Source organism: Podarcis vaucheri, assembly GCF_965113315.1.
Source record: "Podarcis vaucheri genome assembly, chromosome: 1".
Lineage (NCBI taxonomy): Eukaryota > Metazoa > Chordata > Lepidosauria > Squamata > Lacertidae > Podarcis > Podarcis vaucheri.
In genome coordinates, this window is record NC_138759.1 from 22,705,909 (window position 1) to 22,733,814 (window position 27,906).

A 27,906-nucleotide genomic window follows, 5' to 3' on the forward strand; every position below is an offset into this window, starting at 1 on the left:
CAAGTCACTTTGCCACAGACTTCACACAGGAAATCTGAGATTCAGAGCAACTTATATTTTGGCTTGTAATCGTCGATCATGGGGTGATCCAGAAATAAACTCCGCACTTCAAAGAGGAAGAGAGTTCAGAGCTGCTCTGCAGTTTATCAACACACAGAGACGGGAGAGAGATGCACCCGAAAGGGGATTTTCTGAATTAAGAGTTCACCAAGGAAAATCACTTCGGGGTAAACTTTTTTAGCTACAGCAGCTATAAGGTAATGCAGTTATGCATGCTTTGAATGCATTGGTTGGGTGCAGAACTTGTAATTTGCTTACAATGTGCATAACCGTTCCTTTCTCCAAATGTAGGAATGCATTAAATTAACTATGGGAAATGACTTACACATACGAAATCTTGGAAGACAAAGGACTTTTTAAACAGAATTTACTTTGCATTCTAAGTGGTTCACTAAAATGTAAATATGTAATTTATCACTCCTCTACCATAGCATATGCATCCATTCAAAAGGAATGTTTTGATGTCTTTACTTCTGAAATATTATATGCAGAGGTGATTGATATTAGAAGAGGAATCTGGATGTCTGTAGCGCCTGATCTTTCAACAGACCCTACAGGGAAATGCTAAAGCCATCTTAAGTTACTGTTTCTTTCAACCAGATTGTTTCTGTTATTTCCATGGCTATGGCAAGATACAGCAATTGTGATGATGGATGCCAAGTGGTATGAATGTTGAATGTTGGGAGATTCAGGACAGATAAAAAAAAGCACTTCTTTCTGCAGCACATAGTTAAATGACAGAACTTGCTTCCACAGGAGGCAGTGATGGCTATCAATTTTGGATTAGACAAAGTCATGGAGGAAAGGACTATCAATGGCTGTTAGCGATCATGGCTTTGCTCTTCACAGTTGGAGGCATTACGCTCCTGAATACCAGTTGCTGGAAACTGCAGGAGGAATGAGTGCTTCTTTGCTCACATCTTGCTTGTGGGTTCCCATATAAGCATGTGGTTGGCAACTGTTAGAACAGGATGGTGGGCTAGTTGGCTGACTGGCCAGATCCAGGTACTATGGTAAGGACTAAAGTATAACAGATATGGGGGTGGGTGAGCGGACCGATTGCATGGAAGTGTTGTTGTTGGCATCCAAGATGTGCCAAGGCAACTTCATAAACAGTTTGATGTATCTAGACAGCTGGGGACTGGCGGGATCCATTTACTCAGAAATGTTTCATCATCTGGAAACTTGGTTCCCTGTGCTTTAGCAGACTGCAGTAATCGTTGTGGCAAAAATATATTTGCCTGACCTACATCCTATGTAGCTGATCTAAAAATATTAAGTCTCAAGGTCCGCAAGTTCCATCTTACGTGTTTAGGATTCGGGTGGCTGGAAATATACAGATCTTGCAACAGGCAGTTGTGGTCAACAAACCAGAAGATTCCCACTGTACAAAAGCAGCTGGTGAGCTAAACCAAGGAAAACATTTAAACAACAACACAACAACAGGGCAAGGAGGCAGAATTTAAAAGTGGCCAATCTGCACCCCCTGCCTCTGAAAGGAATGTGTGTGCATTTCGTTATTGTCAATATATTTGCACATTTAATCCTTTGGATGAAATGAACACATACCCTGCAAGCATACCAGAAGAAAAGGCCATCATATCCCCCCCCCCCATGAGCGCACGGTGGCTATTTTGGGCATGGTGTTCTCGTGAGATTTTGCACCGAGATCTCACTCCGAAAAGCACTTTTTGCAGGGCCACAATCTTGTGTGACATCCCAAGACACATGTTTTTGGATGCCATGAGAACACGCCCCCTCCAAAGTGTGTCTTGGGGGCTCCATTATCACTCATGGGTCAAGTGACTCATGTACAGACAGGAAGACATGCGTCCTGGTTTTGAGACGCTACATATTGGAGGGTATGTGGACACAGAAGACATTCTAGTTGTGGTAGCTCTCTCTCTCTCTCTCTCTCTGTGTGTGTGTCCATGTAATGCATTGGAGCACCCATGATCCGAAGATGATTACTGGACTGTTGGTCACCCTTGACCATTCTCCATGCTGCCTGGAGCTGATGTGAGTTGCAGTCCAAGAGAGCACCAGGTTGATGAAGGCTGATGTAGGCTTTGTACTACTAATCAGAACCCAGGTTTCCTGAGCCTTACATGTCTACAGCTGCTCATGTGGAGAGACCCTTCTCACATTCCACTTGATGTACAGTGGTACCTTGGGTTACATACGCTTCAGGTTACATATGCTTCAGGTTACAGACTCCACTAACTCAGAAATATTACCTCGGGTTAAAAACTGCTTCAGGATGAGAACAGAAATCGTGCTCTGGCAGCGCGGCAGCAACAGGAGGCCCCATTAGCTAAAGTGGTGCTTCAGGTTAAGAACAGTTTCAGGTTAAGAACGGACCTCCGGAACGAATTAAGTACTTAACCCAAGGTACCATTGTACATAGGAAGGACCAGCAGCCACATGCTGATAAAGGGCATTGCTAGTAGCTATAATCCAGCCTCTCTTCCCATGTACTGGCTTGAGAGCAGTACATGTGAAAAGGATCTAGGAGTCTTGGTTGACCACAAACTTGACATGAGCCAACAGTGTGACGCGGCAGCTAAAAAAGCTAATGCAATTCTGGGCTGCATCAATAGGAGTATAGCATCTAGATCAAGGGAAGTAATAGTGCCACTGTATTCTGCTCTGGTCAGACCTCACCTGGAGTACTGTGTCCAGTTCTGGGCACCACAGTTCAAGAAGGACACTGACAAACTGGAACGTGTCCAGAGGAGGGCAACCAAAATGGTCAAAGGCCTGGAAACGATGCCTTATGAGGAACGGCTAAGGGAGCTGGGCATGTTTAGCCTGGAGAAGAGGAGGTTAAGGGGTGATATGATAGCCATGTTCAAATATATAAAAGGATGTCACATGGAGGAGGGAGAAAGGTTGTTTTCTGCTGCTCCAGAGAAGCGGACACGGAGCAATGGATCCAAACTACAAGAAAGAAGATTCCACCTAAACATTAGGAAGAACTTCCTGACAGTAAGAGCTGTTCGACAGTGGAATTTGCTGCCAAGGAGTGTGGTGGAGTCTCCTACTTTGGAGGTCTTTAAGCAGAGGCTTGACAACCATATGTCAGGAGTGCTCTGATGGTGTTTCCTGCTTGGCAGGGGGTTGGACTCGATGGCCCTTGTGGTCTCTTCCAACTCTATGATTCTATGATTCTATGATTCTAATTGAGCATGTGGCCTGGAGAATATCAAAAAGGGCTGTAGTCACCAGTAGCCACCGGGAGACCTCTCTGATGTGGGTTAACGCTAAAAAGAGGGATTCTGCCAATAACCTAGTTAAAAGCCGATTTGAAATCCGATTTAATGGGCAGGATACCCTTAGCCCTTCTGCAGATCAAGAAAGGTCAAGAGTCTGGTCCTGACTCCTTTGTCCTCAGGTTCCTGCGAGTTCAGTTAGGGGGGAAACCATTCACCGAAGGACTTCTCCATTTCAGTTCCCAGGTTCCTTTTTCACAGAATGACACAGCTGTATTTTTGTTTTGTTAATGTTGGGCTCTTGTCATCACATTTAGATCAGACTTCCCCAATCTGGCGCCCTCTAGATGTTTTGGACTACAACCCCCATTAGCCCCAGCAAGCCTGGCCAATGGTCAGAGATGAGGAGCATCCAAAACATCCTGAGGGCAGCAGGTTGGGGGAATCTCAGATAGATCACTGGATTGGGTTGCCATATTCTGGCTATCAAACTGCCCCACCCCCACTATTGGGGCACCCTTGCCATCTCATATCTCCTTCGCTCACCCACTCCCTGCCGCTAACCCCTTCCTCGTCCACCTGCTCCCCATGTCTTCCCTCCCCTCTCTTACTTTTGTTGTCTTACTCCTGCTCATGATGGGAGGCTGAGTAGCCCTGGGAAAGCCCTGCAAGGCCTGGTGGCAGCCAGGAACATCACCAGACCTAGCACGACCCCCAGCAGGCTGCTCCAGGCTACCCGATATGTGTTTTCTGTTCTGGGGCACAGTGCCTTCTGAGCACGCACGTTCCCCACAAAAAAATATTTAAAAAACCAAAAACATTAAATTAATAATAATAAAATAAAAACCCATAACCCGTATATTTAATCCAAAATGCAAAAATCCTCCCGGATGGGGGTACTGTCCCCCCAAACATTTCCATGAAATCCCGGACACATGGCAACCCTACAGCTGATAGAAGCACCAGTAAGGCTTTGCACTTAGCATGTGGCCGTGAGGCAGGTTGCTGCGTTGAGGAAGCGAATCCCAATAATTTGACTGATTCCTCTCTCTGCTGTACCACAGCAAGACATGGGATTGGGGAAGTCTAGATACATGTTCAAAAATAGGCAAATGCAAGTGTGAAAATGCAGCTCTGGCAAACTTCCCTGAAGTTGTTACACCAATGTCTGCCTTGGGGTTGCCTTATACGCTACAGTACATCTTTAGATGAAAATGCCGTGTCTAATGTGGCAGACGCATACACTCCACAGGGGAACCATGACGGCGGCAGCTCTCTCTTGGGTATACTCAGGTTTCCCTAGGGGTAATGTGTGAAATGGCCGTCAGGTGGAAGGTAAGAGCCTCCTGGGATCTGGCAGCTCCATGGTGGAACTGTTCCTAGCAATCTCTTCTTTCTGTCTGTGTGCCAGTTTGTATCAAACTGGTTAGCTGGCTTATATCAGGCTTCCTCAACTTCGGCCCTCCAGATGTTTTGAGACTACAATTCCCATCATCCCTGACCACTGATCCTGCTAGCTAGGGATCATGGGAGTTGTAGGCCAAAAACATCTGGAGGGCCGAGGTTGAGGAAGCCTGGCTTATATGCTAAGAGCAGAGAGGGTGAAATTTGGACAGCACCTCAGGCAACGGGAGTTGACTTAAAAATTCAGCGTGAGTTCAGCTTTACCTCATTGTGAACAGTCAGTATATTGACCTCAGAAGCTTAGAAAACAAAATGGCTGCCATTGTGTGTGTGTGTATGTACAGGACTTTGAACCCTCTTCCAGCATATTCAGACAGTTGTCTTAGTACTGTCACAAACACCCATTGCGTTTCATGCTGTGCCCTCCTGAAGGAAATGTTCTTCCCTGCAATGCTCCTCCTCACACAGTGACCTCCTGAGAGCTGTTTATTTTCCTTTATGTGTCATATGAATTACTTGGCAAATGTCAAGTTGCAACTTGATCTCTAATAGAGTATTTTTAAAGGGTGACACAACTCAGGAAAGGAGGACCTGGGAGGTAGGAGGGGAGAGCTGGTACGTGACAACTCTAGCAAGAGTCTCTTTTTGGTTTTGCAAAAAAGCATATAGTGGCCTGAAACTTAACACCAACTACTGGGAATAATCAGCTTTCTGTGATAAAAAAAAGTCCTACCTCACCCTCGGATTTATTTTGCTCCTAGAAGTGAGGGCAAAAAGAAAATTGCGCAAAACGGCAAAGCTTTGTGAGCGAAGACGAAGGAGAGTTGCTCCTTGAAAGGCTGCTTTATTAAAGCTCAGTTGGTCAGAGTGTGGTACTCATAACGCCAAGGTTGCAGGTTCGATCCCCACATGGGACAGCTGCATATTTCTGCATTGCAGGGGGTTGAGCTAGATGACCCATAGGGTCCCTTCCAACTCTACAATGTGATTCTATAAGGCGTCACCTCTCCAACCCCAATTTATATATGACCAGACTTCCGTGTGTGTGTGGAAAGTGGGGTTACGTTGAAGGGAAGCAGCCAGCACAACCCTCCATTTCCTCCCTTGTGGACAATTTTTATAACCTTTGCTCTTATGCTCTTGCAAACTTATTGTACCTGCATGGATGCCCAGAATGGAAAATGAGAGGGAATTATAGGGACAGAACTACCCAAACTATATAGAAATTTATTCATGTATGAGACTACAGTGGCAAGAATGTTACTTGCCGCAAAATGGAAAGAAGTCCCAGCAAAAGAAGAATGGATACAAAAACTTATGGAATATGCAGAAATGGCAAAACATACCGGAAAAATAATGAAATCAAGATAGCAAATTTTTAATAAAAGAATGAAAATGATTTATTGAATATGTACGAATAAATTGTAAACAGAACATTGGCAGGTTTATTGTAATATCCTGCAGTTTTATAAGTTTATATTTAAAGTAGATGAATAAATGAGTAAATTAAGTTAATTTGGAGATGCAGAAAATACTAAAAATAAATTTAAGGAAAGAGGGGGAAAGAAGTCAAGTTTTGAAATGTAAAAATGATTATAAAATTATTGAAATGTATAAAATTGAAAATTGTAAAATTAATTAATTAATTTTTGAAAAGGAAAGGGAAAGGAAAGGAAAGGGAGGAGTGACAGAGGGCAGAACAAAGCAACAGCATCACGCAGCCCAGAAACATTTTGTGAAGCTCCATCCACTGATGTAGATGGCAAGTAGTGAAGCTTCAATGGACAACCACGACTGGGGGGGGGGGAGAGACAGTGTGCAATCGATCTCCTGCCAGTCATGCGCACAGGAATATCAGGTCCACATGGCCTGTTTGCCGCCCCCATCTGGACACAGCCTAAGTCTCATTTCTGTGCATTCCAGGTGTTTGGAGCCGTCTCTTTCCAACTTAACAGGGAAGATGGCGACACAGGTCACGGTGGCCAGGAATTCGCAGGCGGGAGCTCTAGGACATGAGGACTACAGCCTCTATAGCAGTATGAGCGAAGATGAGCTCATTGAGCTGGCCATCCAGCAAAGCCTGACGGAAGACCCTGCAGAGCAAACAGCTACACAGAAGACAACTGCGCCGACCCACAACGACCCTTACTGCCAGAATTTCTACCTTTACCCTTGGCAAAGGTAAAGAAGCAAGGAAAGAAAGCAAACACAAAACACCTCACCTCTTCCTACTGTAAATTCACTGCATGTCCTGCACCCTAGTCCTAAACATTTGTGTTAGTGCTTCTGTGATTACTCTGTTATTGGTAGGTTAGATGTTAACTCTGGCTCTGTTGCCTGATACGGTTGCTGCTCTGAGGCTACGCAAGCCCTGCCCTGACTAGTAACCGGGCTGGAGATAGTCCAGAAAGACACCTCACAATATCCCCAGATAGCACATTCTATAGTTGGGAAAGTTCCAGAAAAGGAGAACCAAAATTATCAAGGGGTGGAGCCAGCCCCCTATGAGGAAAGGGGAGTAACAGGGGACACCATGGAAGTTTATACAACGATGCATCTGGAGAAAGTTGGCAGGGAAACAGGTTTTCTCTCTCTTGCAAAACACAAGGACTTAGGAACATATCCAGTGAAGCTGCATACTGGCAAAAGAAAATATTTCACACGGTACCTAGTTAAACTCTGGAATTTGCTCCTGCAAGAAGAAGTGATGGCCGCCAACTTGGATGGCCTTGAAAGAGCATTAGATAAATTTATGGAGGATAATGCTATTCATGGCTATGAACCACAATGGTTATACTCTGCCTCCACAGTTGGAAGCAATGATGCCTCTGAATATCAGTTGCTGGAAACCACAGGAGGGGAGAAGGCTCTTCTGCTCATCTCCGACTTGAGGGTTTTCTACAGGCACCTGGTGGGCCATTGAAAACAGGATGCTAGACTAGATGGAGCATTTTCCTGATGCAGCAGGATACGTCTTATATTTGTCTGAAATCCTTGGGGGAAGAGAAGGGCAGAAATGTGTTGGTGGTGTTTTAAATGTCAGATTTTGGCACTGAGTGAAATATTGATTAGCTACCAAGTCCTCAAATTGCTATTTGAATCTTCTGGTAAAAAAATATTTGACTGAATACACAGGACTAAACTACATTACATTAAACACATTTTAAAAAAAGTGTGCTTTTAGAGTGCCACTTCATTTTCAATGAAAAACAGTGCATGAACCTGCTGTCTGGCTCACACTTTCAAGCATGATCCAGACTGAAGCCCTCCACAGCTGCTTTTCCTTCAGAATGGAATACACAAATTGCAGCCTGAGACGATTCAAGTGGAGCTTAGGTGTATGCAATATGACCCTTCAGAGCAGTAGAACTTATTCATCTTAGCATTACAGAGTAAAACGAAAGTGCAACTAGAGCTTACATGTATGCAATGAGCATACAACAGCAGCTATTGGTTAAAATGAAATTAGTGAAACTAACATTTGGACCTAGTCCTGTCCTCTTGATTAAACTTTGGGTGAGATATAACAGAAAATGTCACATTTGAGAATACTTTTTTCCACGTGTGTCTGAACACCCTTATGTCAGTGCTGCTTAAAACTGTTACATATGTCTGTTTCCACTGCCAAAAATATTTGACCCAACTCTGGAACTTTTTTAAAAAACAAAACATACCAGTATATCTTGCTGACTTGAGCCATCCTAGTGATCATCAGAATAAATAGGGCACTTTAGTCTTTCTTGTGCAATACTTTATGTTTATGTTACTTCACCGTGTTCATTTACAAACTGGGTCAGATGACTGGCTCATAGTAGCAATTGCATAGATGTATGAAATCACCCTTCGGGGAAATCCCCACTGACCACAGTAAACACGATTATTTTAAAATTAGCTAACTTGGCAGTTGCAAAATTAGGAGCAGCATGACCCAGGAAAGCGTAGCAAAGTCATTTGAGCAGTTGTGGGGGGTACTCTGTTTTCCAGATTTGCAAAGTCCAATGCAAGTCCATTCTTGAGTTGCATATGGCTTAGGAAGTGCTTGATATATTCATAATATATTATGCTGATAGAGATCAATGTCATGCAAAGATCTAATAAATTCAAAGCAATATACATTTACCCCTCCTTCTTAAAGGAAAGACTTCATCAGACCGTATTAAGCTCATGTATTACAAGTTTTTGGAGGAGGGCACAAACTGTCTTTCATCTTTTCTCTTGTCTGATGTTTTTATCTAATGACCTAGGAAAAGGCTAACTAGTGCCTCCCACTGTGTTTCATATTTTATCAAGTTATATTTTAATATTCCTGTTCCTCTGTTGATTATGTCCTGCCTTTGATATGATTGGAAAGGAAAACCACTTTTTTAAAAGGCTTTTAAAACAGAGCTCCACCAAGCACAACCTCTCCCTTCACTGTAGATCTGCCACAGCGTGGTACAATGGTCACAGCTGGTGTGGGGTAGTGGTTAGAGTGGAGTCTAGGGTTCAAATCCCCACTCAGCCATGAAGCTCACTTCACACACTTACGCATCTGGTGAAATTCTGTCTTCAATGTAATTCTGCAATTCTGAAAGATATAGCAGGCCATCTTGTTTGGACCTGGCAACCCCAGCGATCTCTTCTTGGTCTTGATCTGAAAGTTTCTTGCAAAGCTTTCATTCCCACAGCTGTTTCACAACAAAAACTATCCAGCCATCCTTCTCCCTGAAGCAAAGAAGGCCCTCAAACTCTTTCTCTGCCTGTTGGGTGGTGATGGAGGGATTTATCTCCCCTGTTGTCTTATATGGTCATTTGAATCCCCTGACACTCTGAAGGCCAAAAATAATCCAGAACCGAGAGAGCAGCTGAGCCAGAACAAGCCTGCCTTTGTTTAAAGACCCAGAGGGGGCTGCAGGTCCACTGGATACTGTCTCCTTCAGTGGCTTTCTCAGCCCCCAGGCCCACCGCTAAGCAACCCGAGACATGACCTGCTTTTCTTATTCAGAGTATTTTTCATTATTTCATTCGTGCCGTCATCACTCCAGGCGATCAGCACAGAATCAAGCAGCCAGTTCAGGGGTCAGGCGGAGGTACGATGGCAGCCTGTTCAAAACACCCCAGCCAGAGTAAGTCCTCCTTACCTTCTTTCCTGTTCTTTTTTTCATTATTAGGCTACATTTGTGGTCGTGTGCTTGGCTTGACTAGACAGCTAGAAGGGGTTTGGGGTGGGGAGGCGTGCGGTGACAATTGTAGCATCATTTTACGTCTTCTAAGGAGTTTGCATAACTGGCCGAGGGAAAAGGGACTGACTTTCCCCGTTCCCTCTCCCTGCCTGCCCTTCTCTCCCCCCCCCACCTCTTCCACCCACCCCGGAGGCCTGCTGATCTTGAAAGCGTCCCTTTCTAACCCCATCTTTTAGGACTCTCTCCGTTGCACTGGAGTGACTGACTCAGCGGAAACAGGATCCTCGTCTAGCGATTTAGTTAGATCAACCAGTTCCCATGTCAAAATAGTAAACAAAGCTGACTGGAATTATTTTTAGCTGTGTTGCCATGCGTGCCTTCAGTGTGCAAAATGGGAGAGCCAATGCACTAAAGAGCATGAAAATAGGGACACAGGGATCTGATCTCAGTTGCTTTTGGAATATATAGCCCTCTGTGTTTGCTGGCTTGCAGGTGGGTGGGAGAATTTGTTTGGGCCTCTGTGTAATTTATTCAGCCACATAAAATATGAGTGACTTCAAGGGGGTGGGGGAACAGCCCCATAGGTTCAACCACCATAGTGGATGGTTTCGCAGCGAGGGCATGGATAGTGCTGCCATGCCATTGCAAATGTCAGAAGCAACCCTGCAAAAAGTGACGAGTTTTCAACTTTGTTTTAAAAGAGTGCTGGATCCTGTGGTGTCAGCAATCCAGAGAGGAGATGAAAACGCACTTCTTAAAATGATGCAGTCGGGGAAAAACCTTGCACAGCCTAACAAAGATGGATGGTTGCCCCTCCACGAGGCTGCTTACTATGGACAAGAGCGCTGCTTGAAACTGCTGTATAAATGCAAGTATCAGGAAAAAAAAGAACCGATAAGATCAAATCACAAAACCATCACAGGGTATAGAGTAACCCATTGAGTCATATCACTCCCTGAAAGATGCAAGCTTGCTTATTCAGCCTATTTTTGTACATGCAAGGAATTTCATGCTTATACACATCCCCCCCACCAAAGGTTAAAGGCTAATGTATTGATTATAAATAGCATTTTCACCGTATCTTCTGCCCCTCACCCCCATCCCAGTGGATCATGCATAGCAAGCAAGAGCGCATGTTACCCAAATTAAACATCCTGGTAGCTGTTTTATGGAGAGTTCTCTTGGCATGTGCTGAAGGTTTCTTTCTGCATGTCCTCTAAACTCTTCCTGCCCCACCCCAGTTTGAATGGCAATAAGCTCCTGTGGTGGCTTTTAATGGGAATACTGTGTACCAAAAACGTCGCCAATAACAATGGCAGGAGAGGGTGGTGAACTCAGGCGATCAGACTTCCTAAACTTACTCAATGTATTCTATCACAATTGGAGCAAGAATTTTTTTAACCCTGACGAAAGAGTAAGACAAGTTGTATGTGGGTGGTTAGCTATCACATAAAAGTTTGACACTATTGAGCACAGTGTCTGATGTGAGAATTATCTGTGTACATTACACGCCTCACTAAATATGGATCAACGCTTTCTCCATAGCTTATCCTGGGTTACTTGATCAGCGTACGCTTCAGGAGGAAACGGCGCTCTACTTAGCAACAAATAGAGGGAATCTTGAGTGTGTGCGTTTATTGCTGCAGGCTGGAGCAGAACCTGATATTGCAAACAAAGCTAGGGAGACTCCACTTTATAAAGGTAAGCTGCTTGATTCTCATAGGTCTTGAGTGCCCACGAGTAGACTACTTTTCTAGTTGGAAACAGTGTGTGCCAACTTGGACCCCCAACAGTGGGTGCCCAGCGCGCCATGCACAACATCGTGACATCATATGCTGTCATGCTGCTGCAGTGTCCACAGGCATGTGACAGCTCCATAAAAAACTGGGCCTGGGCCACTGCCCGCCACTGCTACCCCAGCCCGCGGTAGTTCAGAAATCAGGGCTGGTTCCAGGTTTGAGAAGGCACTGGGCAAAGTGTCCCCTGGGGATTCTTCTCCTCTGTTAGTGGGTGCTGGTGAGCATATCTGGCCGGGGTGGCAGTGCTCTTATTTCAAGCTGCTCTTGAAATAAGAAGATAAAAAGAGTTCTGCTGGATCAGGCCAAAGTCTAAGTTGTTCAGTGGTTCCCAAACGTTTTTGGGCCTCTTCCCACTTGGTGCCATAAACTCATCCCTAGTGTTCCCTACCTTATAAAAAGCATTAGTTAGTAGTAGTAGTAGTAATATTCTAATAACAACAATAAATTATAATAATATAATAAACTATTATTATTCAGAATATTGGTTTGCACGACACGCTAAAGAAGATAACAACACAACAAAATTCGAAACAGTAACAATTAATTGTACATTTATTCAAAATTCAATTAAAATTATTTAGCTCAATTAAGTCAACAAAACTGATTAACTTGACCCAGTGATATGAGCTTTAAACACTTATCCAGCAGTACATATAATGGTGTTTGTTCTCACCATTGACTTTAGACATAAACTTACATATTCAGTGTTCAAACACATTGCTTAATGTAGCCTCTCTATTTGTTTGCTCAGACTTTCGCAAGGTATTTGTGCCTTGTCTGGGTTTGTTATGGTTGCTATTCTACTGGTTGCTGCTTTGTTAATCTTTTTTATTATTGTAATTTGCTTTATCCTTTCTGTGTTTTAATTGTACCCTTCCCTGAAATTGCCTTGTGATGAGGAAGAAGCTAAATATACCATCCCTGCCATGTGGTTAGTAGGCTGCTGCCATTTTCAGAGCAGGAAAGAAGATAGGGAAACTCTATACAATGGGGATTTGAGATAATGAAATCAACGGGAGAGGGAGTCATTTTATATCCTTGATATATGGATATTCATCAGAGTTGCAAGTTCATCACTTTGGGAGGGGCTGAAAAGTGGTGTGTACAATTTTTTTATAAACAGATAAATAAGGGCTTGTTTTTGTGTGAATATCTGAAGCAATGCCACAATCTTGAACGTTTATTTTGCATGTTTTGGGGGGGGGACATTTGGAAAAAATCCTCTTGTACCCCAAAAAGCAAACTGAAATCTATGAATTCATTTTAAAAATGCAGGAGAAAATATACCTGGAATAAAACGAGGCCTTTCTTGGACAATGAGCAACATCTTGGTGAAATTGTCCCAAATGAAACTTGTTTTTCAGGCCCAGATACGGAAACCTAAACTTTCTTTTCTTTTCTTTTCTTTTTTGTCACCACAGCCTGTGAACGCAGAAATGCCGAAGCTGTACAGGTGCTACTGGAGTACAATGCTGACGCGAACCATCGCTGCAATCGGGGGTGGACTGCCCTCCACGAAGCTGTCGCTCGGAATGACTTGGAAATAATAGACCTTTTGGTCAAAGGAGGTGCCAAGGTCGAAAGCACAAATTCCTACGGGCTCACTTCCTTTTTCGTGGCAGCTGAGAGTGGCCACTTAGAAGCCTTGCGATACCTTGCCAAGTGCGGTAAGCAGTATTGCAGAAGCAGAAGCATTTCATGTGCAGCGGCTGAGATATGCAAAACCATCTATTGATTTTGTGTGTTGGGTTTTTCAGCGGCCAGTTCATAATTTTGGATTTGCTTTTCATTCATCCTTTACGGCAGTCTTGCAAAGGAAGACAGCTGAAATTCTAATTTCTACGAGCTCTTGTCGGAGGTAGCTTATTGTGCATTGGTTTCCCACACTTTCATAAACTATAGTACAAAGAAGGCAGAACCTTTTCCAGATTTCTAGTGGGAGATTCTGAGGTGATTGAAAGACCCATACTTGAATCTACTCAAAGATGATGATTCACATTTATGTCCTACCTCTTCTCTCAGGTGTTCAAAGGAGTGCACACAATTCCCCACACGTGTCAAGCTCTTCACCCAGTGAGCTTCCTGGATCAGTAGGGATTTGAACCTTGATCTCCAAGTTCTAGTCCAACCCCCGAGGATACAGAAGTACAGGAATTTATTTTAAGCCTTAAAGGGATAAAACACCAAATTAGGATTTATCATACTCATTAACCATGGAATGCTGAGTGTCTGTTGGCAAAGAAAAATGAAAAATGCTCTGTGTGGTGCTTTACGTGAGCTTCTTAGAGCAGGAGGACTCTTCATATATGAAAATACATGGCCAACTTTTGTTTCAGGTCCTATTTGTCCTCCTCTCAGATCTATCTTACAGAGACGTAGCATTTCTCCAAGAGGCAAAAAAAGGGGGACAGAATAAAAACAGTGCTTTACCAGAGACAGGTACAACAATGAGGCGGTTGTTCCTGGTAAAGAGGATTGGAGCATATGGGACTGAACCTTGTCATTGACGAATCGCAAGTTCAGTATCTGAAAGGTCAAGGGGAAATTGAAGAGTGACTGAGCTTGGTTTTCATTTCCCATGGTCAATTATGAACAAAAAATAATAATCGCAACAAGAATATACAATAAAACTGCACTACTATTCCAAGCTTTTAAAGCCCCTCTGAGAACCCCTATAATAACATTATTGCATCTGTACAATGCACAGTGCTTGTCATAAAATAAAGATTCCGTTTCTCTCCCTCATTTAGTTGTATCCCCATGTTGGGCTTAGCAGTTGTGTTGCTAGTTACAGTTGTAAGTATATTAAAGTTTCAAATGCAATGGAAAGACTTTGCCACAAAGGAGCAAGTTTTTCTTTGGCAGACACTTGCGCAACTGATTCCTACGCATGTCTGTTTGGAAGCAAATCTCACCCTGTTCAGTGGAACTTACTCCCAAACTAAGTGTGGATATTTTTTTTAATCAAGCAAATAGAATTCTGGCACATTATAATTTCCTAGTACGGGACTAAGGTTGAAATTCCGCAAACACTTACCTAGGAGTAAGTAGAGTTGCCATATTTCAAAAAGTGAAAATCTGGACACAACAGTTGCGGTGCTTTTCTCTCTCTTTTTTTGGCCAAAGTTTTGGAGCTATTTTTCTTTTTGAAATTTGCCAAAGAATCAACACTTCCCAGATATGTCCAGGAAATTCCTGACTTATGGCAGGCCTAGGAGTAACCCCCACTGAAGTCAGAGACACATATGTCTGAATAGACATTATAGAATGGCTTGTTCGTGTTATGTGTATTCATCTAATACACATAACAGAGAGGGAATTTGTGTAGCAAAGGGAATCCAGTCTCATTTTACACTGAGTGTGAAGGTATAGATCCAGTAATTTGTAGAGGGTGTGCAAGTTTTTAAACTTTTAATTACTCCACTGTATTTTGTTCTCAGAAGTTCCATTTGTTCTGCTATTCTTTCATTTGCTTTTCATTTGTTTTCATAACTAATTCAGGTTACTCGGAATTATTTCCATTCATGATTCCATAATTGATTTCAAGGCAAGACCTAGTGAGTCTTTTGTTGCCAGAAAGACGCCAGTGTTTTTCATCCAAATAACATAGCCTCTTCAGGAATTCTACTATTCATTCAAAACATCACCCTTGCCACATTTCAGACAGGTGGGGAAAGGGGTTGATGTTTAATTTAAAAGGACATCCTTTAAGCTGACCATTGCTTCGAATAGGAGATGTAGCTAAAAGGATCTGACCTGACAAATTTCAGAGAAATAGTACAAAAACTCATGATTTTATAAAAACCACTGTATATTTTTCACTGCTTTTTCTCCTTGTAATCTTTCTCTGACCTGGACAGGCTGTCCCAGACAGTTTCCATTTTTCATCCCAATAGAAACAACTGAAGCTAATATGAACCAAATGCCCCCCCTTCAGATCTCATTTGTTTGAATTCCCATTCATTTTTATAAGTACGTAAGGGGAAATGAGCAAGACTCCTTTCTCTAATTGCTAGTTTGTTTTAGAATGCACACCCCTAGAAATCTACTTCTGATGGAGATATGGAGCCCTGATCATAATGCCTGCTAAATTCATTGTGTCACGGCCCCCTCCTCCAAAGGGCATGTCATGGCAAGGGCATGTCATTGCAACCTTCATTGCGATAAGCATGATGCCTGAATACAAGAATCCTGTGTGTTCGATGAAAACCCAGCACTTATGTGGTTTGTGCCACTTCATTGGCATATACACATCTTAAGGCCCTCTTTTGTTACCTAAATTTCAGGCATAGAGACAGGGCCAGATTTAGGTTTGATGGGGCCCTAAGCTACTGAAGGTAATGGGGCCCTTTATATGTCCAGCTGTCATTTGTCAACAACAAATTGTCACTGTTTTTTGTCTTGAATAGGCTATATGGTAATTTATGGACCTAATAGGTATCGAAAGCCATTTGCACATAACAAAATATGTATTTTATCAAAGTAATTGTTGAACTGAAATACAATTAAGAAGAAGTATATTAATAGTGAGATACATTTGTTTTTTATCTTATATTTTGAAAATGTACATCCAGGTGTTTTTTCCTTTAATTTTTTTGGGGGCCCCAAGAGAGTGGGGCCCTAAGCTATAGCTTGTTTAGCTTATACATAAATCCGGCACTGCATAGAGACATATGCTGTTGGTTTCCAGATGTTCCGAAAGTGAGCCTTGCTTTCTATTTTTTTCATTTGCAGGTGCTGACATCAATACCCAGGCCAGTGACAAAGCGTCTGCCCTTTTTGAAGCTTGTAAAAATGGACATGAGGAGATTGTGGAGTTTCTCCTGTCCCAAGGAGCTGATGCTAACAAAACCAACAAGAATGGCCTCTTGCCTATTCACGTGGCCTCCAAAAGAGGCTATTATGAGTAAGTTACTTTATTCCTGAGGGTTGTTGACAGATTTGAGCATTTCTGCATAAAGGTTAACAGGGTTCTTTAAAGAAAAAAAACACCATATAAGTTTGTGTATATGAATCCACAGTTACCATGGGGATTTGGGTAGCAATGAATGTACTACAGACAAGATCCAAAACAAGTTGTTCTGTTTAGAATAGTCTCAGTTTGCACTGGGGATATGTTGCCTTCTAAGAAGGCATTTTCTCTGCCCTCATCTTCTTTCCAGTAATCTCATATCTAATGCACAGTTTATCCTCTGTGATTCGAGGGGTTATTATTTTATTTGTTTGAAATATTTCTAAGCTGCCATGGAAAGTTTTAAGCAGAGGTTGGGTGGCTATCTGTCATGTATGATCCAAAATAAATAGATCCATAGATTTCACTTGCTAAAATCACACAGGTTGATGTGTGGTTGAGATGCTGGTTGAAATGTAATAACCAAACATAATCATTGCAAGTAAGTTATTGGACTCCACTCTGGCCAAAATAAAATTTAAAAAGTAGATTCTTTCACTTTGCAAAGCTCTGTCAATGTAAAACTGCATTGATACATGAGATCGGAATTAGGTTGAAGACCCAATGTTTCTGAATAGTTAAAGATCAAGCACTTGTTAAAAGGTTTCGAGGTGAAAGTATTAAAGAGCTTCCCATCTTTAGCTGCTTGGACAAAATATTTATCCAAGTGGCAAACTTTGCCCCCGCATGGCCAGTCATTTTAATCCCTTTGGTATTCTGAATAACAACACTCTTCACAGTGACCTCTCTTTGTAAGCATGTGGATTTAATACATAATTCTGCAGGAATTCTGCATTCAGACTCACTGCCAGGACACGAAGCCTCCATAATATGAAAAAAGCCAAGGGGATCGTTTCTATTTTTTTTAACTCTTGTTGCTTGGCGTTTGTTTATTGTACTTAATGCTCTCACCCTGTTTGGAAGGCTAATGTGAAACTGTATCTTGTCAAATCCATGACCCTAGGCACATATTCTTTAACTCATACAATCATGAATATTTGTAGCTGTGAAGTGGTTGGAATTTATTCCTTTCTAGATATAGTATTAATAGATATAGTATTTATTACGTTCTTTATTAGCAGTATGAGACTCAGAAGAGTGGGACCTGATGAACAGTGTGATGAACCTATCAATGTAGCTGGGAGAGAAGAAGAACATTAAAAAGCAAATCCGACAGCAGGATCACACTAAAAAGGAGCAGACGGGCAGTCATGATAACTAGGAATTCCTAAGGGATTATTCACATGATCACTCTGTGCTGGTGTTGTGCAGTGCTGAATCGATTGCCTGAATAGCTCTTCCTCACAAGCACAAATTGCCACTGCTAAATCCATGCCAAGCTATGGTTTGTAAGGATGAGTCAGATAACCCTGATTTAGGAACCATACGCACAGTGCAATCTAGTTTGGGAGAAGAGCTGTATGAATTAGTCCTGAATAAGAGAATGTAAGTTTGCAACTTCTAGTGCCATGCCTGTTTACAGAGGAAGATGTGTTTGCATAGTCTACTTGACAAATGCCTTTTAAACTGTATTTTGTTTTGGCATTATTCAGGGCTATAGATTAGCTTTCTAATTTCAGAATTATCCACTGCAAGTCTTGGGGAAGGGGTTGACCTATACTGTAGGCCAAGCTTTTGCATAGTGTTGGCTTTTAAGATATGTACTGAACCATCTGTCTCTCCAACATCCAGCAACTGAGAAGCAACTTATGTATATTCTTTACATAGCAGTGACAATAAAAAAAATTCCTTCCAGTAGCACCTTAAAGACCAACTAAGTTAGTTCTTGGTATGAGCTTTCGTGTGCATGCACACTTCTTCAGATACACAGTGTGTATCTAACTTAGTTGGTCTTTAAGGTGCTACTGGAAGGAATTTTTTTTATTTTGACTATGGCAGACCAACACGGCTACCTATCTGTAATAGCAGTGACAGTCATGCTGGAATGATTCTCCTTAGACTTTGTTGGTGTAATACTCTTGTTATTCTTAGAGTTGCATGAATTTCCTTTCAGATCAAGGGATGAAGTCCAGATGTTGCTGGACCTCAGCTCCCATCATCTCTAACCACTGGCCGTGCTGGCGAAGGTAAATGGGAGATGGAGTCCAACAACATCTGGAGAGCCACAGGTTCCCCATCCCTGAACTAGATCATTCCTTTAAAAAAATTGCACCACAGCAGCACAAGGAGCAACTAATTAAAACAACCTCCCCTTACAAGCACCTTTCTTCACAAACCAGGTGGATGCGTATTGGTGGTAATCTGAAGGTTCTTTGAAGTTGACCCTTCCATCCTACCCCATCTAGTTGCCTGCCATAATTTAGTTTAGATTTACATCCAGAAGAACATGGCTTGCTCTGTTTCAGAGATGCATTTGACTAGGTTCTTTAATACCCATAAAGGTTATGCTTCTTTATGTCCAACAAGGTATCGGTCCCTAAGTGGGGGGAAAAGCCTACAGTTCCTCTTTAACTCAGCTCTAAGAAGCTTGCTTGAGCAGCAGAATAATCTCAACCCTTAAATGTTAATAAATCCCAGTAGAATCCAGGATGACTAATGCTAGTGCTTGGCAAACTCTCATTTCGGCACTGTGTGTGACTTTTCAGCTATTATGGCTATTACAAAGCATTTGTTAGTGGTGGATGTTTGCCAGCTAAACAGCACCCAGGCTTCCCACCTTCCACGGAGCATCACTGCTGGGTGAGGTCAGCCTTTCTGCTTTGAGAAATGATCTGCACATGAATTTCCTCCTGTGGCTTTGATTATTTTCTTCTGATGAGGGCATAATGTCTCGAGAGCATGGATAATGCAAGGCAGGCTGGTAGCTGTTGTTCCGAAGACTTTTCCACTAGTATTCCTGTTCCAGCTGTTGCCTAGACCTTTCCCCTACTTTAACTGTACATGTTGAACTTCTTCATGCCATAGGCCTGTCTCAAATGGATTTGCTCAATAATGTTTCTCATGCTGCCTGTCTGCCCATCCCACTCTTGAGCACTGGGTGCTTACCTGTTTCAGTCCACATTGTGAAATTGCATGCCTCACCCCATAAAAACCAATGACGATGCTCATGCAATGTAAGGAGAAATATCAGGGGGAAACCATTCACTATGGCAGCCTATATCAATATAGTTTATAGATCTCATTTAGAAAGAGTGCCACTTTAAGAACAGCACAGGATATAAGGACTGAAAACAGAAGAAAGGGGAGTTGCAAGCTGGGATGGAACAGCTTAGTTTTATTCAATAAAGTTATCCGAGGTTGGTATGGAGTTTGGCTACACAAGAACAGGCCTTTTCGGTGGTAGCCCTGATTTGTGCAGCGATCTCCTCTTGGAAATGCACCTCGTGTAGACCTCCACTGTTGATCTTTAAAGGACCAGGCTGTCATTGCTTATTTACCCAGGCCTTTGGTAGTTAAGTTGGCTTCAGCTGTGGTGCTAATCTTTCAGTGGTGCAGAGAAATACTTGTCCTTCCGGTTGTGGTGTTGGATGAGCATGATAAGAATTTTTCATTGTACAGTTTTGGGCTTTTGGTTGCTTTTATCCATATGTATTTTAGCCTTGTATTCAAGGCTAAGGAAAAACACCACCCGTACCCAGCCTTAGCATTCAAGATCATTCCTCAGGTGCTGTGTCCCCCTCTTTCTCTCCTTGCCTTAATAAATCTTAAGCAATCTGAGGGAAGATGATTTCACTGCTGTTATATATGCCTGCAGCGCCTATCGTAACAGGACAGCCAGATACTGCTATAGAAGCAATAACTTTGCTGGAAAAGCTCACGTCTGGCCCTTGATTCATTTCTGCTAGGATTGTGAAAATGCTGCTCCCGGTCACCAGCCGCACCAGAACCAAACGCAGTGGCATCAGCCCTCTGCATTTGGCAGCTGAATGCAACCGCGACGATGTCTTGGAAGAGCTGGTTGAGGCTGGCTTTGACGTGAATTTCACTCTCTCTCCTGAGCGCTCGCGGCTCTACGAGGACAGGCGCACCACTGTCCTCTACTTCTCCGTTTTTAACAACAACGTTGAAGCTGCTCAGCTGCTGCTTGAGGCTGGGGCCAATCCCAACGTCGACCTCATCAACCCCCTGCTCATCTCCATCCGCCATGGCTGCTTGAAGATGATAAAGCTGCTTATTGACTATGGAGCCAATATTGATGCCTACGTCGCTTCCCATCCAACGACCTTCCCTGCTACCATCATGTTCTCGATGAAGTATCTTTCTCTGCTGAAATTTCTGATGGATCTAGGCTGCGATGCCATCTCTTGCTTTAAATGTCAGTATGGGTGTGGCCCACATCCTCCCATTGAAGCTAAGAGAGACAGGTATCATGATCCCCAGGTGAATAAAGAGCAGAGCATTGTACAGGTGAGTCTACCCTTACTAGCTCGTATTTTCTGTGACATTTGGAGGAGCTGTGGTTATGGCCTTTCCTTAGGAAAGGCTTCAGGTCCAGTCACCAGCTTTTTCATTCTAAAGCAGCCTTCTTCAATCCAGTGCCCTCTGCATGTTTGGGACTATAGTTCCCATTAGCGCCAGCCTGCATGGGTAATGGTTAGGGATGATGGGAATTGTAGTCCAAAACATATGGAGGGCAGTAGAATGGGGAAGGCTAGTTTGAAGTATGTAAAGTTGGTCTGGGAAATGCCTCATTTTGAAATTCGAGAGAACCATTACCAGTCTGGGCAACAATACAGCAGAGAGCTAGCTGAGTAATTGGCTGAACAGCATAATCCTATGGAAAAAAGGCAACATAGAAAGGTTAATGATACTTGGTAAAACTCCCAAACTACTGGATGTCAGATGTTTTTGAAACTTCTTATGGGCTCATATTAGATAGCTCATATATATATTTCTCGAGTCAGCCACCAATATTTCCTATTGAATAAGAAATTCTGTTTAATGAATGCAACATCTGTCCATCTTGTACATTTTGTGCTTTTATGTTGTAACCCACCCTGTGATGTCTGGATGAAGGGCGGTACAGTGGTACCTCAGGTTACATACACTTCAGGTTACAGACTCCGCTAACCCAGAAATAGTGCTTCGGGTTAAGAACTTTGCTTCAGGATGAGAATAGAAATCATGCAGCAGCAGCGCAGTGGCAGCAGGAGGCCCCATTACCTAAAGTGGTGCTTCAGGTTAAGAACAGTTTCAGGTTAAGAACAGACCTCCGGAACGAATTATGTACTTAAACCGAGGTACCACTGTATAATGAATTTAATAAATAATAATGATCTTACCAACTTCACAGGATTACGATGGAGATAAGTGAGGTCCCAAGCAGTGTAAAGAAATTTCTAAGACCAAAACATCTTGAAATAATCACATGCCCAGGGAGGTGGAAGCGGAAACTATTCCTGCTTACCTAGGCATTTGGTAGCTGAAGTTCAGGGGAAAATCTGAGATCAGTGGCTGAAATAATGTTTTGAATTGGAACTGCTTTTATAAAGTTTTAACTGTTTTAGATATATTTTTCTTTCTTTAAAAAATGTGGACAGTTTGCTGCCCTCGACTCCTTCAGGAAGAAGGGCAGCATATAAATTCAATGAATGAATGAATGAATGAATGAATGAATGAATGAAAGAGAAATGGGTAATGTTAATAGCATAAAGGCAACCCTCATTTTGTGTGGAGGTCCTGTTCCAGACCCCTGCGCACATTGGTGGAGAGCATGTAAGCCCTGCCCGCCCCATCCCTTTTTGTGACATATTTGTGACTTTGGGGCTACTTCCAGGTTTGGCACCATCTGTAGGTGTGCAATTGTGCATCATTCGGACACACCCAAATCAGACGTTGCCTGTCTTAGAAGTGGGGCCTGCAGCAGAATGTTGCAGTGTGGAATATTACTGTTCAGAGTTCCAACCAGCTAGCCATGCCCTCTTCCAGGACACTATTTTCTGAAGTTGTTTGTACCTCTGCAAACACTGGGGCTTACCGAAGCTTGCTGATACTTCCCTCTGGTGCATAAATCCTGCTGTTTTGGGCTAAAGTAAAATAGGCATTTGGGGGGTGGGTTTGCTCTCTTAGTACAGTGGTACCTCGGGTTACAGACGCTTCAGGTTACAGACTCCGCTAACCCAGAAATATTATCTCGGGTTAAGAACTTTGCTTCAGGATGAGAACAGAAATCGCACGGCAGCAGCAGGAGGCCCCATTAGCTAAAGTGGTACCTCAGGTTAAGAACAGTTTCAGGTTAAGAACAGACCTCCAGAATGAATTAAGCTCTAAACCTGAGGTACCACTGTAAGTTCTTAACCCGAGGTACCACTGTATATATATAGGATGTAACCTTGAGAAGTAATTTATCTGAACGCCACTAGAGGGCATTTAAACTATTTCACAGAGAGTGAAATAAGAGCTGTTAGCAGCAGCAGCGTGATTTGTTCTTGTTTTCTTCCAGAATCACAATTCATGCACCTGCAGAATACTTATTTTACTTTCAGGGCAATCTTATTGGGAGATGCTTCTGTTAATATGGAATTTAATATCTAGAACAATATTTTCTCATGATGATGCTGGTTTGTTTGGAGTTGGGTGCTGCAATGTGCCAGGCATAGCTGCAATGTTCAGATTTTCTGCAGCCTTGCATTTTCCATTATGAATCCATTATGAATGCATGTGGGCAAATCATAGAGTCAGCACTATGCAGCAGAAACAGGGATGGGGAAACCTGAGGCATTCCAGGTGGGTGGACTACAGCTCCCTTTGGCCTTGCTGGCTAGGGCTGATGTGGGTTGGGATCAAACAACATGTGGAGGGACACAAGTTCCTCATTCCTGAATGGAGTGAAGGACGAGGAACAAAAAGCTGTTTAGGCTATGCATTTCAGAGTTTCCTATGACCAGACATACAATACAGGAGCTTACAGCCACTGTCAAAGGCCGCCCACGAAGGGACACATTTTAGAGTTGATCTGCACAGCACACAAATTGAGGTGGTAGAATTCTAGATTTTGCCACTTCAGGATATATGTGGTCATAGTTTTGAAAGCTCTGATCATGATGTAAACAAACACATCAGAGAGTGGGCCAAGTTAAATATTTCTCCCCGGTATACTTGCTTGCTACATGCAGGAATGGGTAAAATAATAATAATAATAATAATAATAATAATAATAATAATAATAATAATAATAATAATAATATATTTATTTATGCCCCACTCATCTGCCTGGGTTTCCCCAGCCACTCTGGGTGGCTCCCAACAGAATATATAAAAAAGCGACAAAACATCAAACATTAAAAACTTCCCAGAACAGGGCTGCCTTCAGATGTCTTCTAAAAGTCAGATAGTTGTTTATCTCCTTGACATCTGATGGGAGGGCATTCCACAGGGGGGCGCCACTACCGAGAAGGCCCTCTGCCTGTAGGCCCTGTAGCTTTATGCTAAATGCAAGCATTCAGAATGCATGCTCCCCACCTCTAATTTTAAATGATAGGGTCAAGGATTCTGCAATATCCTTCTGTATGACATGTAGACCTGCTTTCCCGCATCTTGATTGTAAGGCAACCAGGTGAATCTGTTGTAAATCAGAGCTCTCCCTGTAAAGTTCATGACCTTCTACCACCTCTATTGCAGGTTGCCTGCTAGCGGTCTACTTTGGATTTGGGGAAAGGGTGGGCGGGGGTGTCTGTTGCTGTTCTCCTACAATAACAAATTTTGTATATCTCGTTTTTGCCCCCAGTTTTGTGAAATGGTATCAACTCCGGAGATGAGTCGTTGGGCTGGGCCTATTATCGATGTTCTTCTGGATTATGTGGGCAATGTACAACTTTGTTCCAGGCTCAAGGAGCACATTGACAGTTATGAAGAGTGGGCTAACATTAAATACAAAGCAGGTTAGTTAAAATAATTCCGAGTAATCTAAAATAGAAACTAAAGTTTTCAAACTCCTCCTACACCAGAAGAGGCAGGTGGAAGTGAGAGCCTGAGACTAAACTATGCAAACCACCCTGGGATTTTTTTATTGAAGGGTTTAAGTTTGGAAACTTCAAAAACTAATTAGTGAAGACATTTGCTTCTGTAAAAAAAAAAATCATAACTTTCTCTGGTGACTATTTCAGGCCCCCAAAAGCGGCATAAAATTGTTTTTTTGCTTACTCACTCACTTACCCTACCATATATTCTCTTTTCCAGAGCCACCAAGGCCACTTGCTCACCTCTGCCGGATCAAAATTCGAAGTCTGATTGGGAAGAGCCGTATTTCTCTTATTGACACTTTGCCTCTTCCAGGGAGACTGATGCGCTATTTACAATATGATTATACTCGCTGACCTAAGGTGAACTTGGCAGTCAATCATTTGCTAGAGTGACAGCCACAATATGGAGACAGACTGAGATAATGGAAGGAAAGGCCGGCTTTGCTATGTAAGAAGGAAAAAGGATATCTGAAAATCAGAATTGCAGAAAAGGCAAATCCAACAGTATTTAGAGTATAGAAAATAAGTGAAGAAGTTGGGATTAAAGACACTGGTAGCACATGGCAAGAAAGTGCTATGCTATTTTGTAGAGAGAAACATTAAAAGTTCTAAACACCTCAGTATCACATGTTAAGGAGAATTTGGAAGAGTTCACAAGACACAAGCAATCTCTAAGTATGCTCTCACACAGACAAATGTAATGTATAAACCAGATGATCCCACACAATTTTAATAAATGTAGTGGCATTTTATTTTGTTTTTGCACCTGTGGCAATCACATGAATTATTGTCAACTGTATTCATCATCTGCCAGTTCACACATCGTATTTGTCTGCATAACTGGTTGTACACCAGAAGCAATCAGGATTGCTCACATGGACAGCAAATGTATTTCTGGAATGGTCCATTAAAATTCAAAAGCATCTCATTCTAATGCAAAGATCTAAAATTCCCCAGTAATAGTTACATTTCAATTACCAATTGGTTGAGCTGCAGTTTAGTTTAGTTTGCAGGATTGATCAAACCTTCTGGCTGCTATTTGTGTCTCATTTGATACCACCTTACATTTTTGTCTAGTTTAGTTGGCCTTTCTGGATATATAGTTGACTTTCTTCCTTAGTGATCAAAGTCTTTGACAATATTTTTGTTCCCACGTTAGTCATTTAGTAAATACTGAATCTCGTAAAAAAACTGTGACCCCCCAATTAAAATTAAACAAAGACTTAACAAAGTGTGTGAGCTGAAGGATTTAACCCACGATAATTATGTGTATTATATTAAATAGGCAAAGGAACGAGGTGGAATTCTGTTTTAGTTTATTATACTACATCAGCCTTCAATTCTTATGTCACTGAAGCCAATGGTATTTAACCCTTCTGTTAAAGCAGTAATGAAGGAAAGAGCTGATTTAGCACTTGCATTGCTTTGGAAAGAAGAAAATGTATTGTTGCTGGAAAACACTGGCAGTTATTTGCAGGGCTTCAGAAAAACAATTGAATCAGCTTCAGTTCAAATACTCTGTCATATCTTGGGTTGTGATTTGGGAACTCAGATGCTTAGCTGGATGATGCCTAAGCAACAATCCAAGCAGAGTATTTTTAACACTGAATGACTTACAGTTTGTATTTATGAAGCAGTAACTAAGTTTGCTGTTAAACCTTAGAACAATTCCTTCAAAGTGGAACCAGGACTTGGCTGAGATGCATTTAAATGAGCTAAATAGGCCATTGTGAGGCAAATTGTCCACCCACTTTCACTGGTGCCTGTGATTATCTTCCATTGGCATTCTCTTCATGTTGAACCCTTTCATGAAGAAGTGTCATGGTTTTAACCCTTCCTTTACCAGCCATTTCTTTACCAACGCATACCAGTGAAATAGATCTCTCAGGTAAATACAATTTGTCCTCCACTTGCTGTAGTTCAAGGTTACAGCCGTTAGTTATTGTTTGAGAAGAGTGACAACAGGAACAACCCTAGTGACTCTGAAGCTGAGGCACCACAGCAGAATCAAGCACATCATTACATGCATCTCAAAAGAGCTTGGTGGAGATGCCCAAAATAGAATGCATGACACTTTTTGCAGAGAGAATGGTCTCAGATTTTCACATTTGAAAGCAGGGGTAGGGTGTAATAAGGAACACATAGCCCAGGTTTGACTACTGAGTAAAAAAAAATATACAATTCCCATGTACAGTATAGTAACAAGGCTTCAGTTTTGTTTATAGCTTGAAATGTTCTAACTGGTTGTGAATGGAACAACAGTACTAATTCTTGAACTAACAGTCCAGTGTTTATAATAGGAGTGTGGTCAGCTCCTTTTTTTTAAAGAAACTCTTTTATCCAAGATATTGAAGAAAAAGAAGCAGAGACAATACTCTCCCAGGTTTTTCTCCCATCATACATGAATGCGTAGCCTGGAGATCAGACTTCCCCATTCACATGCACATATACTAGGAACAACCCTAGTTGAGCCGATTGGATCCATAGTGCAAAAAGTTAGCACAAACCTCAGGAGATAAAGGTGTCGCTAGCTATGCACATAAATTGGGGTTGGAGGTGGGGAATAGTCTGCTTAAAAGCTCCCCTGACAATTGTACTTTCACTGGATTCTTTTCACCATCTTTTCTACATGGTTGGTTTACATTTATTTGCACACAGTGCATGCATGCTACCTCTCCAACTCTCCCCCCCCCCCAATTTAGCAACAGAAAGCCATTTACAGAAAGGTTTTCATGCACAGGTTAGCTGGACTGGATTTGAAAAAGGCTACTGGATGAGGACAAGACTGTTTGAACACTTGGTTAATGAATGCAAATCGGCACAAGTTACCCCACTTAAATCCTCATGCAGCAATCTGTGCTGGGGAAATATAGGCCCAGTCTTTCTGCTGCACCAGTGAATTCCTGGATCTGGGGAACTGAATTTTCACAACACACATTTCACTAGTTATACCAAATTTGTACAAACTCAACTGCCTTTTATAAAATTCAATGGAGATGTATAGAAATGGTTGTAAATTTGAAAGGTAGAATATTTACTACTTTATATAACAAGTCCTGCAATTCCAGGATATAGAATGGTAGAATGCATTAACAGATGGTCAAAAAATCCTAGTCAGCATATATATTTAACATGCAAGGAATAGCCAAAGCCCCCGCCCCCGAACATTCTAGCATTCTGTGACCTGATTGATGTATTATTTCCATAGGCATGTGTGCAATGATTGTGTCATAATGCACTTTTGAAGCCTTTAGTTTTGTTACTATAGCTTTTATAAACTGTGGGGTTTGGTCGGGAGGGATGGGCGTGTGCAGTATTGATAAAAGTGTTATATTTTTAGGTTTTATTGCCTGCATTAAATATGAGTAAAAGTACCTGCTGTGACTATTTTTAAAA

General features: G+C 42.2%; 1 protein-coding gene across 1 annotated transcript; it reads left to right on the top strand.

The window, feature by feature from the left end:
* ASB2 (ankyrin repeat and SOCS box containing 2) lies at positions 1 to 27,906 on the top strand. Its single transcript, XM_082233052.1, has 10 exons — positions 1 to 257; positions 6,600 to 6,857; positions 9,701 to 9,781; positions 10,540 to 10,706; positions 11,384 to 11,539; positions 13,059 to 13,304; positions 16,372 to 16,543; positions 20,395 to 20,956; positions 24,276 to 24,429; positions 24,728 to 27,906. The coding sequence occupies exons 2-10, from the start codon at positions 6,637 to 6,639 to the stop codon at positions 24,862 to 24,864; spliced, it is 1,896 nt and encodes a 631-aa protein (XP_082089178.1). The 5' UTR covers positions 1 to 257; positions 6,600 to 6,636; the 3' UTR covers positions 24,865 to 27,906.